The following is a 16,929-nucleotide window of genomic DNA, read 5'->3' as shown; positions in this document are numbered from 1 at the left end:
AAAACAAAACCAGCACAACTATCTAGGTAATCTCTGGAGGCATCGGTTAGTCCATTATAAAAGATATCAAGTATTTCATTTTTCTTAAGAGGATGATCAGGCAAAGCATTAAGTAATTGGAGAAGCCTCCCCCAAGCTTGTGGGAGACTCTCTTCTTCAATTTGCACAAAATTACATATATCCCTTAAAGCAGCTTGTTTCTTATGAGCAGGGAAATATTTAGCAGAGAAGTAATAAATCATATCCCGGGGACTACGCACACAACCAGGATCAAGAGAATTAAACCATATCTTAGCATCACCCTTTAATGAGAACGGAAATATTTTAAGGATATAAAAGTAGCAAGTTCTCTCATCTTTAGTGAACAGGGTGGCTATATCATTCAATTTAGTAAGATGTGCCACAATAGTTTCAGATTCATAACCATGAAAAGGATCAGATTCAACCAAAGTAATTATATCAGGATCAACAGACAATTCATAATCCTTATCAGTAACAAAGATAGGTGAAGTAGCAAAAGCAGGGTCAGGTTTCATTCTAGCATTTAGAGATTTCTTACTCCATTTAGCTAATAACCTTTTGAGTTCATTTCTATTTTGGCAAGCTAGAATAGCTAAAGAAGCTTCTTGATCAAAAACATAACCCTTAGGAATAACAAGTGATTCTTCATCATCACTTTCATCAGTATCATCGGATTCAATATTTTCAATTTCTCTAGCTCTAGAAAGTTGTTCATCAAGAAATTTACCAAGTGGCACAGTAGTATCAAGCATAGAAGTAGTTTCATCATAAGTATCATGCATAGCAGAAGTGGCATCATCAATAACATGCAACATATCAGAACGAATAGCAGAAGCAGGTGTAGGTGTCGCAAGCTTACTCAAAACAGAAGGTGAATCAAGTGCGGAGCTAGATGGTAGTTCCTTACCTCCCCTCGTAGTTGAGGGATAAATCTTGGTTTTTGAATCTCTCAAGTTCTTCATAGTGATAAGCAGATATATATCCCAAGTGACTCAAAGAATAGAGCTATACTCCCCGGCAACGACGCCATAAAATAGATAACCCACAAGTATAGGGGATCGCAACAATTTTCGAGGGTAGAGTATTCAACCCTAATTTATTGATTCGACACAAGGGGAGCCAAAGAATATTCTCAAGTATTAGCAGCTGAGTTGTCAATTCAACCACACCTGCAAACTTAATATCTGCAGCAAAGTGTTTAGTAGCAAAGTAATATGATAGTAGTGATAACGGTAGCAAAAGGTAACAGTAGTAAAAGTAATGTTTTTGGTATTTTGTAGTGATGATAGCAATAGCAACGGAAAAGTAAATAAGCGAAGAACAATATATGGAAAGCTCGTAGGCAATGGATCGGTGATGGAGAATTATGCCGGATGTGGTTCATCATGTAACAGTCATAACCTAGGGTGACACAGAACTAGCTCCAGTTCATTGATATAATGTAGGCATGTATTCCAAACATAGTCATACGTGCTTATGGAAAAGAACTTGCATGACATCTTTTGTCCTACCCTCCCGTGGCAGCGGGGTCCTTACGGAAACTAAGGGATATTAAGGCCTCCTTTTAGTAGAGAACCGGAACAAAGCATTAACACATAGTGAATACATGAACTCCTCAAACTACGGTCATCATCGATAAGTATCCCGATTATTGTCACTTCGGGGTTAACGGATCATAACACATAATAGGTGATTATAGACTTGCAAGATAGGATCAAGAACACTCATATATTGATGAAAACATAATAGGTTCAGATCTGAAATCATGGCACTCGGGCCCCAGTGACAAGCATTAAGCATAGCAAAGTCATAGCAATATCAATCTCAGAACATAGTGGACACTAGGGATCAAACCCTAACAAAACTAACTTGATTACATGATAGATCCCATCCAACCCATCACCGTCCAGCAAGCCTACGATGGAATTACTCACACATGGCAGTGAGCATCATGAAATTAGTGATGGAGGATGGTTGATGATGATGATGGCGACGGATTCCCCTCTCCGGAGCCCCGAACGGACTCCAGATCAGCCCTCCCGAGAGGTTTTAGGGCTTGGCGGCGGCTCCGTATCGTAAAACGCGATGATTTCTTATCTCTGATTTTTTCTCTCTCCGAAACTCAATACATGGAGGTGGAGTTGGAGTCGGAGAGGCAACAGGGGGCCCACGAGGTAGGGGGCGCGCCCCCCACCCTCGTGGCAAGGTGGTGGGCCCCCTGGCCTTCATCTTTGGCAGGTATTTTTCTTATTTTCTGGAAAGTGTCTCCGTGAAGTTTCAGGTCATTCCGAGAACGTTTGCTCCTGCACATAAATAACACCATGATAATTCTGCTGAAAATAGCGTCAGTCCGGATTAGTTCCATTCAAATCATGCAAGTTAGAGTCCAAAACAAGGGCAAAAATGTTTGGAAAAGTAGATACGTTGGAGACGTATCAATGGTCGTCGTCGACCGGTTCACCAAGTATGCGCACTTTGTGCCACTTCGTCACCCATACACCGCTACTACCATCGCGCGTGCCTTCTGGGACAACATCATCAAGTTACACGGAGTGCCCCATTCCATCATCTCTGATAGAGATAGTGTTTTCACCAGTAAAATGTGGCGGGCAAAACTAGATGTTGCTGGTACAAAATTGAGTTACTCCACGGCATACCATCCTCAGACCGATGGGCAAAGTGAGCGGGTGAACCAGTGCCTTGAAATGTATCTTCATTGTGCTGTCCACGAGACACCCAAGCAATGGCGGAAGTGGCTGTCCACCGCGGAGTTCTGGTACAACACAACCTACCACTCCTCACTCAATACTTCACCATTTCAAGCCTTGTATAGGCAGGAACCAAACCTAGGAGGGTTGCCTACCTTGGCCACCAACTTACCTGAAGATGCAGGAACAGAGTTCGACTGGGCAACACACAACACAAGGTTGCGTGCCCAGCTCTCGCGCGCGCAGAATCGGTGCAAGCAGAAGGCCGACAAGCACCGCTCAGAGCGTTCCTTCCAAGTGGGAGAACATGTTTTGCTCAAACTTCAACCCTACACTCAATCAACGGTCGCCAACCGCCCCTGCCCCAAGTTGCCATACAAGTTCTTCGGGCCATTCACCGTCGAGCAGCGCACCGGCACCATGGCGTACAAGTTGGCACTTCCGGAGGACAGCCGCATCCACCCGGTTTTTCATGTATCCTAGCTCAAGCCGTTCACACCAGATTACTCTCCGGTCTTCTCCGAGCTACCACGCACTCCAGACCTCACTGATGCTCCGTTACAGCCCATTACCATCCTCGCCCGTCGCCTCGTCAAGAAAGGTAACTCCTCGGTGCTGCAGGTTCAGGTCCAATGGTCCTCACTGTCGCCAGACTCTGCAACCTGGGAAGATTACTCCATACTGCGTCACCGATACCCAACGGCTCCTTGCTGGAGTGAAGACAACGCTTCCGCTCAAGGAGGGGCGAATGTCACACCTGATGTGGGTACATCAGTGGACTAGATAGGGGATGAGAGTGTATGGGCCAGAGCCCAATGGGTGTAGTGGGCCGCTTGTGGCCAGAGTGTGTGTGTGGACTTGTACTTAAGCGGTGGCCGCAAACGAGACAAGCAGGAAATGAAATACGAGCTGAATTCTCTCATCCCCTTCCCTTCTCTGCTCACCTACCTGCTTCCTCCCTCACCCCGATCCCCTTTCCTGTGCGATCGATCCTCTCCCTAGGGTTCATCGGTCGTCACACTCCGGCCCGCCGGATTTGATGAGATGGACTACCGGAGCTCGGTGGCATCGAGCAGGGAGGGTATGGGGGCGTACAGCAGCCGAGCATGGAAGTGTGTTGACCAGGGGAGATCGAGGAGACGTCCCTCGATGGGGAGGCCACGGCTAGGAAGGGAGAGGCTGGAGGGTTACTGGGGGAAGGGCGTCGTCTTTCTCTCCCTCTTTGGCCGGCGTCATCAGCCAGCCGCCATCAGTCAAGAGGATGGGGAGAGGAACATGATAAGGAAGGAGAGGACAGGTTATGTTGAGAACTATTTAGGCATTTCGACAATTCGGCAAGGTTCAGGACATAAAAGTACCTGCAACCCTTCTTCTAATAAATCCGTTCCATCTATTATGAATCCAGTGGCCCAGAATCTACAGGTGCATTCGTTGCACCAGTTGAACCGATGCATAGGATACGTCCTCCGGGGCTTGCCTGCTCCCTTGCAATACTCCCATCCGTGCTCCTGTTTCTTCTTTTTCCATATGACGGCTACACCAGTTCTCCTCCCCACGTCTCTTCTTTTGATAAAAAATAAAGAACTAAGACTAAAACAACCGCCGTATAATCTTCCAGTCCAGATTCGACTTCGCAAAGCACCCGTTTGCGCCCCGATCGAGTTGTCGAAGCACTCGCGCACCTGAAGATTCCCGGCATCGAGTAGTCTGTGAGCATCCCGTTCATCTGCGTCGTCCGCATGGTCGCCTTGGATCTCGTGCTCGACGATGTGGTAGTCGCCAACTCTGACAGGGTCATGGTGATCACCACGCATGCCCTCCCTCGCCGGCCCACAGCTCTACCAACTTCACTTGTCGCCGTTGCACGACAGCAGCACAACCTCGCGTTGTCGAGCCCTGCCGCAGTCAACTCGATCTGTTCGTGTGCGCGCGGAACTCCTCGTCGGACATGCTGATGCACACTCCATGATCCGCCTTGCTGGCTCGTCGGAGTAGCGGTCTGCTTGGGACGGCATCGAGGACTGTTCTACGTGGGACGTGATGCTGCAAGTGCCACCACCCATGCCGAGTCAGGTGCAGCCTTTATTGCCTTCCTAGCACCGCGGTCGACTTCGCCTCCGGCATCGACATAAGGACCGTCGGTGCCACGGCTATGCCAGACACGTCGTGGTCGTCAACGCGTATGTTGTGTGTCAGCTCGAGTCTTCTCTGCAATCGATGCCACGACCGGCGGTGCACATCTGCGCCGGCCACATCGACGTGCACTCCGCGGTCGTCAACAAATATGTCGTTCTCGCTCGAGCCACACCGTGCTAGTCAGTTCTGTGTGCAGTCCTCACACGGGTCAGCTCGCAGGGCCACCGTCTATTTGGAGAAGTACGGTGGTTGTTTGGGTATTATACGGGAGCAGGCGAAAATACTAGTCTTAGTTCTTTATTTTTTACTAGAAAGAAGAGACGCGGGGGAGGAGAATTGGCATACTCGTCGAATAGAAAAAGAAGAAACCGGAGCACGGATGGGAGCATTACGAGGGAGCAGGCAAGCCCCGTCCGGGTTAGGTACGTGTGCTGTGGTGAAGCTATGCCAGCTAGATTCTAATCCTGCTTATTGTGTAGCAAATTATACAAGTCGATTTTCTCGCAAAATAAAAAAGTTCGGTTACCTACTGTGCCTCTGCTCAGAGTCTAATTAGATACTTTCTCCGTAAACTAATATAAAAGCGTTTAGATCACTAAAATAATGATCTAAACACTTTTATATTGGTTTATAAAGGGAGTAGATTGTTGGAAGTGTTTTCTTCTTTAGAAAATTAAAACATGTGCGTTGTCGCTAGAAGACGTGGACGTTGTTGGGACCCATGGCAATCATTTGTTGTTGCCTCTATATTTTAAGTGGTATATGATCACGAAGGATCCAGTAGCAATCACAAGTTTCTTGTCTCCAATTGTTGCATGTTGTTGCGAATGCCTTTTTCTGGTTTTGCTGCATTTGCAAGAGCGCAGCTTTGATGCTGCAACAATGAACTTCCATTGTTGTGCTAATGTTTCAATTTTATTGCAATTATCTAAGACTTTTGTTTCATAAGCTCACTAATCACAACACAATTAACCATCGGAAAGCCAAAATTTAGACATTGCTTGCTTGCATCTCTACAAGATAGATGCAGGAAAGCTGGGTTACATGGTGAAGCTAACAGTAAACAAACCAAGCAACCAAAACTGCACATGTAAACTCAATCGCAAATATTGATAAGATGAAAGCAAACTCTTTATATACGCAAAAGGGTTGGTGATATCAGCACAGGTGAACAAACTGCAGCTACCAATCCCTGGTTAGTTTGCAGTGTCGCTGTTCCTTCACTACTCACGCAAATTGCTCTTGATATGCAGCAGCAATTCATACTGACATCCAAAGAAAGCAAGGGAAAAATGCATACACACTGAACATAGAGAAACATCTGGTATAAGCATTGGGACTTCAGGATCAACAATCAGTGTGAAACCCGGAGATGTGTTACCTGACGAATTCATGATATGACATGTGCGAGACCATCATAAATAAATAAAGGTTTCGTCCTCAGATAAAAAAGCCTACGAGTATCTACATATAGCTGAAAGTTAACACAGCAACATACGGTGCTTACATTCCCCATCTCAACCATCCGAAAATTCCACAACAGACCAAGCATTCACCAATATGAAATTCAGACTACCTCAACATAACATTCAGCAATGATCTGGAATCAACTAGCAGTAATCCTATAAAATTTAGCAGTATTGCCATCAACCAAGGTCACCTAACCTATACAGAGTCACGCTGGCGGCCAAGCTTACGGATGCACACCTCCACGTTGCCATCCTCGGTGCCCGGCAGGTCCTTGGGGACCAGCAGAAAGACCTTCTCCTTCTCCCCCAGCCCGTGACGCAGCGATGTGTTCCGCGCCGTCGACTGCATCTGCAGCCAGGGCCGTCTGCCGCCGTTGCCTACCGGCGTCTTCAGCTCATACACAAACTCCTGCTCACGGGCGTTCTCAGGGCGGATGCAGATCATGGACAAAGCAATGCCACGGCCCTCGCTGAAGCTGTCGAGGAAGAACAGCTCGCCGTCGTCGCGGCTCTGGAAGATGGTCGACGTGAAGGCAGAGGCCCGGAAGTTCTCATCATAGTGAAACCTGATCGTGTCCCAGTGGTGGCGGAGGGTGAGGTGGGTCGTGAGTGCGACAGCCCGGCTGGCGAAGCCGCATTGGGGAACAGGGCAGAAGATAGGCTCGTGGCGGCAGGTCTGCTCATGCTCGCGCATCTCATGGTGCGGAAGGAAGGCCTCACAGGCATGCACTTTGTTGCGGCAGGAGAAGCGGATGCGGCCTAGGAACTCCTCGACGACGCGGTTGCGCCCATAGCCATTGCTGCTGCCGCAGCAGCTGCATCGGTTGTCCCCGACTTCCTCGTGGCACCTCGAGCAGGTGACGTGGGCGAAGGGGCACTGCGCGCACACCATGTATCAAGAACAAGGCTGAGTTGATTATGACCGCAATGATAAATAAAACTGTGCTACAACTGCAACCGGAAGTCACCTGGTAGACCGGCGGCGAGAGCATGCGGCGGCAGGCCTTGCAGGTGAAGAGGCGGTCGTAGTCGTCGATCCGGACGCTGAACTCGCCGGTGCGCCCATGCTCGCCCAGCTCCTTGTTCGCGTGCGGCCTCCAGGCAGGCCTCCGGCCGTGCCGGTCGAGGTCGTCCGACCCGCGGCTGCGGCTCAGATCGTCGGCATCGTCGTCGCTGGGCGGCCTCTGCGACCACGAGCGGCAGGGCGACGGCGAGTGCGAAAGCGACCTGTAGGTCGACGGGGACGGCAACGGCGAGGGCGACCGGTAGGGCGACGGCGACGGAGAGTAGACCGACGGCGACCCACGACGGCGCCTGGGGCTCCCCTCCGCCTCGCTCGGCGACGTGCGGAGGCGCTTCCCTCCGCCGCTCCCGCTGTAGCTCATCTCCGGCGTCCCCGCGGGTTGCGCGCCGGGGCACGTCCCTGCAGACCGCGACGGCGCCGGAGGACGACGGTAAAGAAAGCAATCAACACCCTACAAATCCCACCAACGAATTGCGACGGAGTATTCGAGGGCCGGGGATTGGACGGGGCCTTCTTACCTGAGCCCGAGGACGACGGATCTGGCGGCGGCAGGGGGCTCGGCTCTCGCCCGCCCGTCCCCGAGGGCAGGCGCGGCTCGGGGAGAGGAGGAGCGGCGGCGGCCGTGGGGGCGGGCGGCGCGAGGCAAACCCTCGCCGGCGGCGCGGAGTCGGGGGACGAGAGGAGAGGGGATCGGAACGGGCGAGCGGTGGGGGTTTCTGCCCTGCTCTTTATTTTTCTTTCTGCTGCCTAGTCGGCGGCCCACTCCGAGACTCCGACTACAACACTTCCTGCGTGGCCCGTTTAGCCCAGGCTACTCGAACAATGCCCCCCCTTTTCCGCTCTCGCCTTTTCTAATGAAAAACAATTGTTGTGTCAGAGTTGACCCACAGATAGTCGGAAATGCTACTCGTTCGGATTTTAAGATATGGCATTTCTTTATATAAAAGGCATTTTTATTACTAAGAGGCATCAGGGGGCTCAGCTCTCGCCCACCCGCCTGTCGCCGAGAGCGGGCGAAGGTCGCAGAGAGGAGGAGCGGCGCTGGCCATGGGGCAGCCGAGCGCGAGCCAAACCCTCGCCGGCGGCGCGGAGTCGGGGGACGAGAGGAGAGGGGATCAGAACGGTGAAGCAATGGGGGGTCTGCCCTGCTCTTTATTTTTCAGCTGCCTAGTCAGTGCCGGAGGCGGCCTAGTCCGAGTACAACACTTTGCGGGTGGCCCGTTTAGCCTGGGCTACTCAAACAAATACTAAGCCCTTCTTTTTTTATCTGATAACGCCCAGATTCTCAAAAAAAAAACTGATAACGCCCGAACGATATGTGCACATGGCAAATCGAACGTCTCAGTGGCAAATTTAGTGATGCGGGGATGGCAACATTAGTTGGCAAGTATGGTAACTTCATGCTTCAGTTTTTTCTAATAGAAAATTGGCACGTGCGTCAACTAACTTGTCATCTTTGCGTCACTAGAATTATCATAAAAAAATTCGATTTACCATGTGCACGACCTGATTTCAGATCTTGTCATTTTCGTTTTATTCATCTTTTTTTTATTATATATGAATGGAATACAATTGTTGTTTCACAGTTTATTATGACAATTTACATCATGTGTGTACCATCGAGGCGGCTGAACAAGCACGGACCCTGCATGCACTATTAGGTTTGCTATATGTAGGCTGGTCCTTCCGGTTTTAGAAGGTTTTTTTCTTTTCCTTTTCCTGAACGGTTTTTCCTTTTTTTTGTTCAACTTTTTTAGTAATGAAGAATTTTTTAATTCAATTTTTAAAAGAATTGATAATTCTCTAAACTCATGAAGATTTTTCATATTCATGACCATTTTTAAAAATTTGTGCACAATTATAAACTTGTGAACAAAATAGATTCATGAATATTTCTTCAAATTTCGAAGGCTTTTCAAATTTAAGAACAATGTGTAAATTCAAGAAAGTTTTTTAAAAAAATTATGAAATTTTAAAAAACTTGAATGTTTTTATTTTTATCTTAAAATGTTTTAATGGAATGCCGGCTACTTGAGACCCATGACCTGCCCATACCCTTGCATGCAGGGTCCATTTCGAGGAAAAAACTTTGAAGCTCTTTTAGGGCATCTGCAATGCTGACCCGCAAATCGGGCACCGCATCCGTCTATGGATTGGGGGGGGGGGGGGGGGGCTAGTCCGCGGACACAGATGCGGGAGCTGACCATCCAAAGGTATCTGCATACATTTTTAATCAGGTTTCAACTAAGCGGACAAATTTCATCAAGCACAATAGAATTCATCAAAGTTCAGATGTAAAATAGCAGAAATCATCCATACATAGCATGCAAAAAAGTTTAGTACTATAGTAGTTCAAATTCAACGAGACTAACCGGATGCTCAACAAGTTTTTCATGGATGAAACATGTTGTTCCACACATATCGCCCCTTGAACTTCATCCAGGAATGTACTTTCTCTGTTCGGAATTACTCGTCCAAGAAATGAATGTATCTAGATGTATTTTAGTTGTAGATACATCCATTTTTGTGACAAGTAATTCCGAACAGAGGGAGTATGTGCCTGAATGGTTTGCACTCTGCCTTGTGGTACATCACAACAACGCGTATACGCTACACAACGTGTAGAGCAACATCGAGTGAATGAGTGGATCAATCAACAAGTTGAGAAAGAAGAAGCAAAACTTACGATCTTCATGGTTGCCGCGTGCAATGGCCACATTGACTCCAGCCGATCAACAACGCCATAAAACATCATGACGGAGTTCTGGATGGTGTACGATCGATATGCTAACGACTCCACGTTGCGTTCATGGATGATTTGCATGTCGTTGGACGTAATGTACTTTCGTGCATGAAACGGACCATGCATGGCACAACAATTCATTCTCCATGGGCAAGTGCTCCGCCATCCTTCTTACTCTAAAAAACACATAAAATTCGAAAATAAGCTCAATGGGATTTTAGCAAACACCTATCGGGTGCGGTGTCCGCCGTGGACGTTGTCGACAGAGGGGAGGTACCTGGTTGCGGAGGGATCCTACGTGAATGGTGTCGTAGTATAAGGCGAGCGAGCACGTGGGTGGTGGCTACGGATGTTTGGCACCTTGATGGTGGCCAGAGAGGTACTGACATTGGAGTAGGAGGGCGCAGATGCAAAGTAAGGAAAGACGACAGAGTGAAAGATAATGGGACTGGGAGAGGGTTTGAGTTTGACCGGGGTTGTCGGAGTTGTACGTGGACGCGGTCCGGACTCCCGTAAAATCCCCCCCAATTTGCTTTTAATTTACGGAAAAAAGCATGTCCGGGCTGGTCGGCAAACAGATGCAGGACCGCGTTGGATGGCAAAACACATCCAATTCGCGCGGTTGCGGGTTGAGCTTAGTAATTGTAAGGATTTCTTATCTCATAGTAAGCCACATGTCCAAATGAAACTCCTCTCAAAATCTTGCGCCCCTGTTTCCGCCAATCCCGCCCACCCATAGATAATTGAGATCTAGGTTGCGTGTCGCTTATGAGAGCGTGAGAGTACAAGGATGGTTTATGGCAGCATGTGCTTAGATTCATGGTTTGCTTGCACAAGGACAGTTTGTGGTACGTATTTTTATTTTGCTGTTGGACAAAACAAGTGACGACTCAGTAGCACTCTTGGACTGGAAGCAAAGTCTTATTCCTCCATCGTACAAGCAAACAACCGTACGTGTCAGCGTGCCCACGCCCACACACGGCTCAGATCAGATCAGATCAGAATGTACATTGCCAAAGAAAAAATATAAGTAAAATGCAGTAAGCCTAAATTCAGAAGTCCGACGAGGCCACGAGGCGCGCGTCGCCGGCGCCGGAGATCAGATGGCGGCGTCGTCCCAGGTGGCGGCCCAGTTGGTGGCGCTGCCGACGCGGGGCATGGAGTTGATCTTGGTGAAGGCGTCGACCTTGAAGTTGGCGCCGCACATGACGCCCTCGCTGTCCACGCGCGGGAACGCCTTGAGCCGGTTCATGGGGTGCTCGAAGCTCTTGAGCCCGCCCTCGCTGTGGAACATGCACCCGGGCGGGAACGGCGCGTACGACCTGCCGCACCCGGCCTTGGCCACGCCGCGGTCGTCGCAGATCACCACCGACCCGTCAGCCGCCACGCCCCAGTGCAGCGGCACGCCGCCGTCCGTGCTCTGTGCCGCGAACACCGCCGCCCCCGACCCCGACCGGCCGCGGTTGTCGAAGACGACGAAGGCGAAGGAGCCGGACAGGTCCTTCACCACCTGGTCCGCCGGGTAGGGGCCCCGGTCGCGCAGGGTGCGGTAGGCCTCGATCACCAGCAGCGCCTCGTTGGTGGAGCGGCCGGTGAGGCCGTACTGCCGCATCAGGCTGCTCAGGTTGTCCAGCGTGCCCATGAAGACGCAGTAGATGTCGTCCAGCCCGCAGAACATCCTGCGCACACAGAAATTCTTAGTCTCCAGGCATCGTTGTTGGGACTTGGGAGCGATTTGGGTGATGAGAGATGGTGTGGTTACCTCTGGTAGCCGGCGGCGGCGAGGTTGCGGGGCTGCGCGGCGACGCAGGCGAGGGCGGCGCCGCCGCCGAAGGAGGTGGAGAAGGCGTCGGAGGGGTGGGCGGCGTGGAAGTCGCGGAGGATCTCGTCGGGGTTCTTGGGCTTGGCGGTGCTGCCGCGGGGGCTGTTGAGCTCCTGCGGCGCGTGCGCCACCTGCTTCTGGAAGATGGCCAACATCTTGACAGATCAAACTAGTACTTGTTTCTTGCTCGAGCCGGAGCTGCTGTTGCTCTGGAGGCGACAGGAGGAGAGGAGGGCGGGAATGGCGAATGGAATGGAGGTTGAGGATGGAGATGGGCGCCTTTTTTATAGCGATTTGGGATGGCACGAGCCGGAAATATCGGGTTGATCGGGAGTCGGTGCTGGTGATGATGATGTGAAGGACGGAATGGGTTGAGTTTGGATAAAGATTGCTCAGCTGGGCGAGGTAGCGGGGATAAGATCATCACGTATACTACTCCTACTAGTTTAGTTTAGTTTACCCGGCAGCTAACCGTGAGGTGACAGCAGTAGCAACGAGTGCCACTTCCTTCCCCGGTTGGGTTCCCCCAGCCCCAGGAGAGGAGGCGATGATGGCGCAATCCGGTGGGTGGGTGGGTGCGCTCGCAAGTCGCAACTTGCAGCATCTTGTCGACGGTTTCGCCAATCTTAGCAAGTGATGAAGTAAATTACAGTGCAGATTATTAACTTTTTACGGAAAAGACTAAAATCTGTTACAAAAATTCACTAATGTACAAATCATTTTAAATATAGTACAAATCACAACGAGGTTTCTGAACCACCGAACGATCGCTACCGTCGACGGAATGACCTCCCGACACGTTATTGTCGTTGCTGCCCCATTGGAGCCGACCTGACCTGGTTGAGGTCAGCTGTGAAGTTTTCCCGCATGTATCCCTAAGAACCAGGCCCTTTCAGTGAGAGTCATCACCGTTTGAATGCTCGAATTGATCAGAAGCGTCTCGCACTAGATGTTAGAGTCGTGCCACAACCTCATTGTCGTAACAAAATTTCACAAGCCTACGCCAGAGCTCTGTCGACTCCTCACCGACCTGGCGGACTTGACACTTGAGGATGGCCGAAGTTCGGATGACCAGCTCAAAGATGACATCCGCTTACAGCCCGTCCCAACGAGAACTAAAAACCCCAGACAACTTAAACTGCTAGCCGAAGTCGAGACGCCAAAATGTCCCTCTCTGGCATGGCCGCCAGAGCTGAGGGGGAGACAAATTCATGGCCTCGCTAGAGAGACTGGGTTATTAGTCTAGTCGTCGCGATCGTAAACTAAATGTAATTCTCGTGAATCAACATGTGGTTGAGTTGGTTATGTGGACAGTGGTATTCCCAACCCACCAGGGTTCAAATCTCGGTGGTCGCATTATTCCTACATTTATTTCAGGGTTTTCGGCGATACACTTTCAGTTGGAAGAGACGTTCCCGTCGACGACGAGGCGCCTGCGGTGACTTCGTAAATCTCAAGATGATATGCCGGCTCAGTCTCTCGGAGGTGCTCATAGGAGTAGGGTGTGCGTGTGTGCGTTCATAGGGGTGAGTGTATGCGCGTGTATATAAGTGCTTGTGTCTGTACTGATGCTCAAAAAAAAAACTAAACGTAATTGTCAATCATGTTTTCTATGGATTATTATTTTGTTATATACTCTTTTCGTCCGAAAATACTTGTTATAGAAATGGACAATGGGCACAAATTGATGTATCTAGAACTAAAATACATCTAGATACAACGTGCTAACAACTTATTAAAAAACCTCATAAGTACCAATAAGAGAAGCATTTCCCTCAAGAAAATAATAAGGGTAGCGTTGCACATCACACGGCCCCCAGTTTGGTTAATTACCAAAACTACTCTTCACGGCTTGGACCACGTGATGGAAACGGAGGAGTCGCGGTAATTACCGCCGGCGCTGCGGAGGAAACGCCAAATGGAGCCCGCGGGCAGGCCGCCAGCCGCCGTCGGTTTCGTCCGGCGCCAGCGGTTTACGAAACGAAACGAACTGCCAGTGTTATCACGGCACCGGCTGCGTCTTCCACGGCACGTCGCCGTCCTGGCGTGTCACCCAACCGCGGGCTTCCTCTCGTCCGTCCGTCCGCCGCTCCGCTCCGGCCGTTGGGCCGCGTCGCGTGCGCCCGGCGTGCCACGTACTGCTCGCGTTTTTTTTTTGGAGCAAAACGTACTGCTCACGTGCACTGTCCCTCACGTCGCCCCCACCGCACTGGACAAAGCTTGCCGGACCGGATGGTGGGCGCCGCTGACACCGATGGCCCACCGTCGTCTGAGTGCGGTCCGCGGGCCCGAAAGCGCGTGATCCAAGGCTGGGTGGGTGGGGGATGGATAAGGGCGGCACGGCGGCATGGTCGCTGGGGACACGTCACCGGCGCGTCGGACCTGCCACGATCCGTGGATAAGGTGGTAGCGCAGGCACGTACCGGCCGTGTCCGTTGGGGGCGCGCGCCAGTCACGGCCGGGCACGTCGTCGCCGTCACGTGTCCGGCGCGACAACGAGTCAGCCTTTTGGTTTTACTATTCGTTACTTTGATTTTGTTTCTTTGGATTTTGTTTGCTTGGCTGCGGCTGCAGTGGACTACGTGCAATGAAACGCGCACGGGTAAACAGTGTGGAGTAAAGTAGTAGTACTACTGCGGGCTAGGGTGCGCTGCGGGGTTGCTATTGGATCCAGAGGAGTGACTCGGCCTGTCGGTGGCTCGAATCTTGGCACACGAAATGCAGGGTCACGTACGTTCCGCGTTAATGTTCGTGCAATGGGACCAACTCACTGACTGTCTGGCTCACCGGCCAACAGCAACAGGCGAGCATTGGTTTGCTGAATATTGGAATTGTCAAATATTCAAGACTCGTCAAATAGTATTGACAACTTTATGTGAGATACACGAAATAACTTGTAACCAACTAAGTATAGTACTATTTAGCGCAATGCCAAATTTTAGCACCAAATCAATTATGCTCTTGGTGCTCCAATCTGGATGGATAATTTACCACAGTAACCCAACGTGCTCCATCAGCCTGTCCGCATATTCTGGAATCGAACTATTCAAACATTTTGTCCTCCAACGAAGATCATTAAATATATTCAAATTGATCATTCGTTCGAAATCACACAAACCAGCATCAAAATAGTGAGGCTTTTGAGGAGTCCGGGCGTCCACTATGTCGGACTCCAATAACACGGACCCACCTAGAACCCATTTCTCTCTCTCTCTCTCTCTTTGTGTGTCTTCTCTTGCTTAACCGCATTCACTCCAGTAGACTAGCCTCCCACCTACTTGCATTCATGGAGAAGCAGCAACCAAGAGGGTGCAGCTATTCTTAGCTCGAGCTTAAATCAGCTTGCATGAACAGCAAAATCATAAAAAAAATCAAAAAAATCTGATTGTTTTGTGCGAAACATTGACAATTTTTTTGAGTGTTTCTAAAATTTCATCATGAAATCACATCCACGAAAAGGGTGGCAAAAAAGAATCATGATCCAAAAATGTCATTTCCAAAGCATTTTGAAGTGCTGATTTTTGTAGTTATTGCGACTTCCATGAATGTCATGTTTTACATCTCTTAAAACATTTGTTAAAGTTTATCACACTAAAAATTCAGATTTTTTGTTTTTTCATCAAGTTTTTTCGAAACTGTTCACCCGAGCTCATTTGAGCTTGGGAGTAGAAGGACACTTTTGCAACCAAGAAGCCTACTTTGCTTTAAAGTCAAGCAAACTTCTCCTCGCCAAACCATACCAGCACAATCCTCATCCACTCTCAATCCACTAGCCGCCACACATCACCACAACTCTGCCGCCGTGATGGCCAAGAAGTCAAACACCGAGAAGTGGTAGCTAGCTCCCGACTCCACATTCGGGGGCAGCTCCCTAAACTGCCTGCCGCTTTGGGTGTTGGGGGAGAAGGTGGAGATGTTTGAGGAGGAGGCCACCCTCATTTTCAAGGAGGAGGAGAAGTATTGTCATTATGCACTAGAGGTTGCGAAGAGAGATCCAACCCTCAATGAGCATCCAGATTGGAATACCAAAACACGCTTCGTTGTGTGGGATATTTAGCACGACGACATGTTGGCCCCCTATGACGAGGAGGATAGACCTCGATCACACAACTCATATCGACGACCACTTGCTCCAAATCGGACGACGACGGCTCGAGCGATGACGCCTGAGAGAGCACCCCTATGAAGTCAACTCCAACACCTCACCTAGTGTTAGTTAGGAGAGTTGTGTTACTATCGCATTGGATGCTAATTTTAGTTTTAGTCCGAGAAGGGAACCGACCACCTGAAGAGGCACACCGAGACAACTACCAATAAAGCTCAATATATATTCACATGACACTCTGCCTCTTTTACATTTTTTTATATTTGTTTCTTAAATTTTTAGATTTGTCCATATATTTTTAGATCTTTTTGTATTTTTTTGAATTTTTAAAACGTAGAAGGTCCACAAGGCCAAATACTACCCATAAGATCGAAACACCGCAGTGGATGGCAAGGTAACCGTAGTCGCGCACTGGCAGGATCAATTGTGCTTCTCTCAAATAGTTTTTTTCTTTGTCAGTTTTTTCTAGTTTTTCTTTTTCTTTTCTTTTTTCAATTTTGTGTTTTTGAAATATGAGAACAATTTCCAAATAAGTAATTTTGAAATCATGAACATTTTTGCAAACATCGTTCAAATTCATGAATGTTTTTGGAATTGTGATTTTTTTTAAAATCATGAACATTTTTGTAATTAATAAACTTTATTTTGAAAACCATGAACACTTTTTGAAACCACGAATATTTTTTGAGTTGGCGAACATTTTTTGAATTCGTATTTTTTTACAAATGCGCAAACATTGGTTGAAAATCTCAAACATTTTCACAAATTCATGGACATTTTTTAATTCATTTTTTTGCAAATTCGCAAACATTATTTGAAGTCGATCGTGAACATTTGTACAAATACACGAACATTTTTTGTAATCATGAAGAGTTTCAAAATCATTAACATTTTATAAATT

At 49.0% G+C, this 16,929-nt stretch overlaps 2 protein-coding genes across 2 annotated transcripts; both read right to left on the bottom strand.

Moving 5' to 3' along the window:
• Positions 1-6,305: 6,305 nt before the first annotated feature.
• Positions 6,306-8,089, bottom strand: LOC123186610 (E3 ubiquitin-protein ligase SINA-like 2). The gene is made up of 3 exons (XM_044598343.1): positions 7,877-8,089; positions 7,303-7,757; positions 6,306-7,211 (listed from the first exon to the last, which is right to left on the bottom strand). The coding sequence occupies exons 2-3, from the start codon at positions 7,717-7,719 to the stop codon at positions 6,531-6,533; spliced, it is 1,098 nt and encodes a 365-aa protein (XP_044454278.1). The 5' UTR covers positions 7,720-7,757; positions 7,877-8,089; the 3' UTR covers positions 6,306-6,530.
• Positions 8,090-11,003: 2,914 nt separating this feature from the next.
• LOC123191081 (stem-specific protein TSJT1) lies at positions 11,004-12,281 on the bottom strand. The gene is made up of 2 exons (XM_044603848.1): positions 11,864-12,281; positions 11,004-11,780 (listed from the first exon to the last, which is right to left on the bottom strand). The coding sequence occupies exons 1-2, from the start codon at positions 12,076-12,078 to the stop codon at positions 11,201-11,203; spliced, it is 795 nt and encodes a 264-aa protein (XP_044459783.1). The 5' UTR covers positions 12,079-12,281; the 3' UTR covers positions 11,004-11,200.
• Between the last annotated feature and the right edge of the window lie 4,648 nt (positions 12,282-16,929).

Source organism: Triticum aestivum, chromosome 2A (assembly GCF_018294505.1).
Source record: "Triticum aestivum cultivar Chinese Spring chromosome 2A, IWGSC CS RefSeq v2.1, whole genome shotgun sequence".
Lineage (NCBI taxonomy): Eukaryota > Viridiplantae > Streptophyta > Magnoliopsida > Poales > Poaceae > Triticum > Triticum aestivum.
Note: the sequence above shows the minus strand (reverse complement) of the source record. Positions and strands in the feature narration are given on the sequence as shown.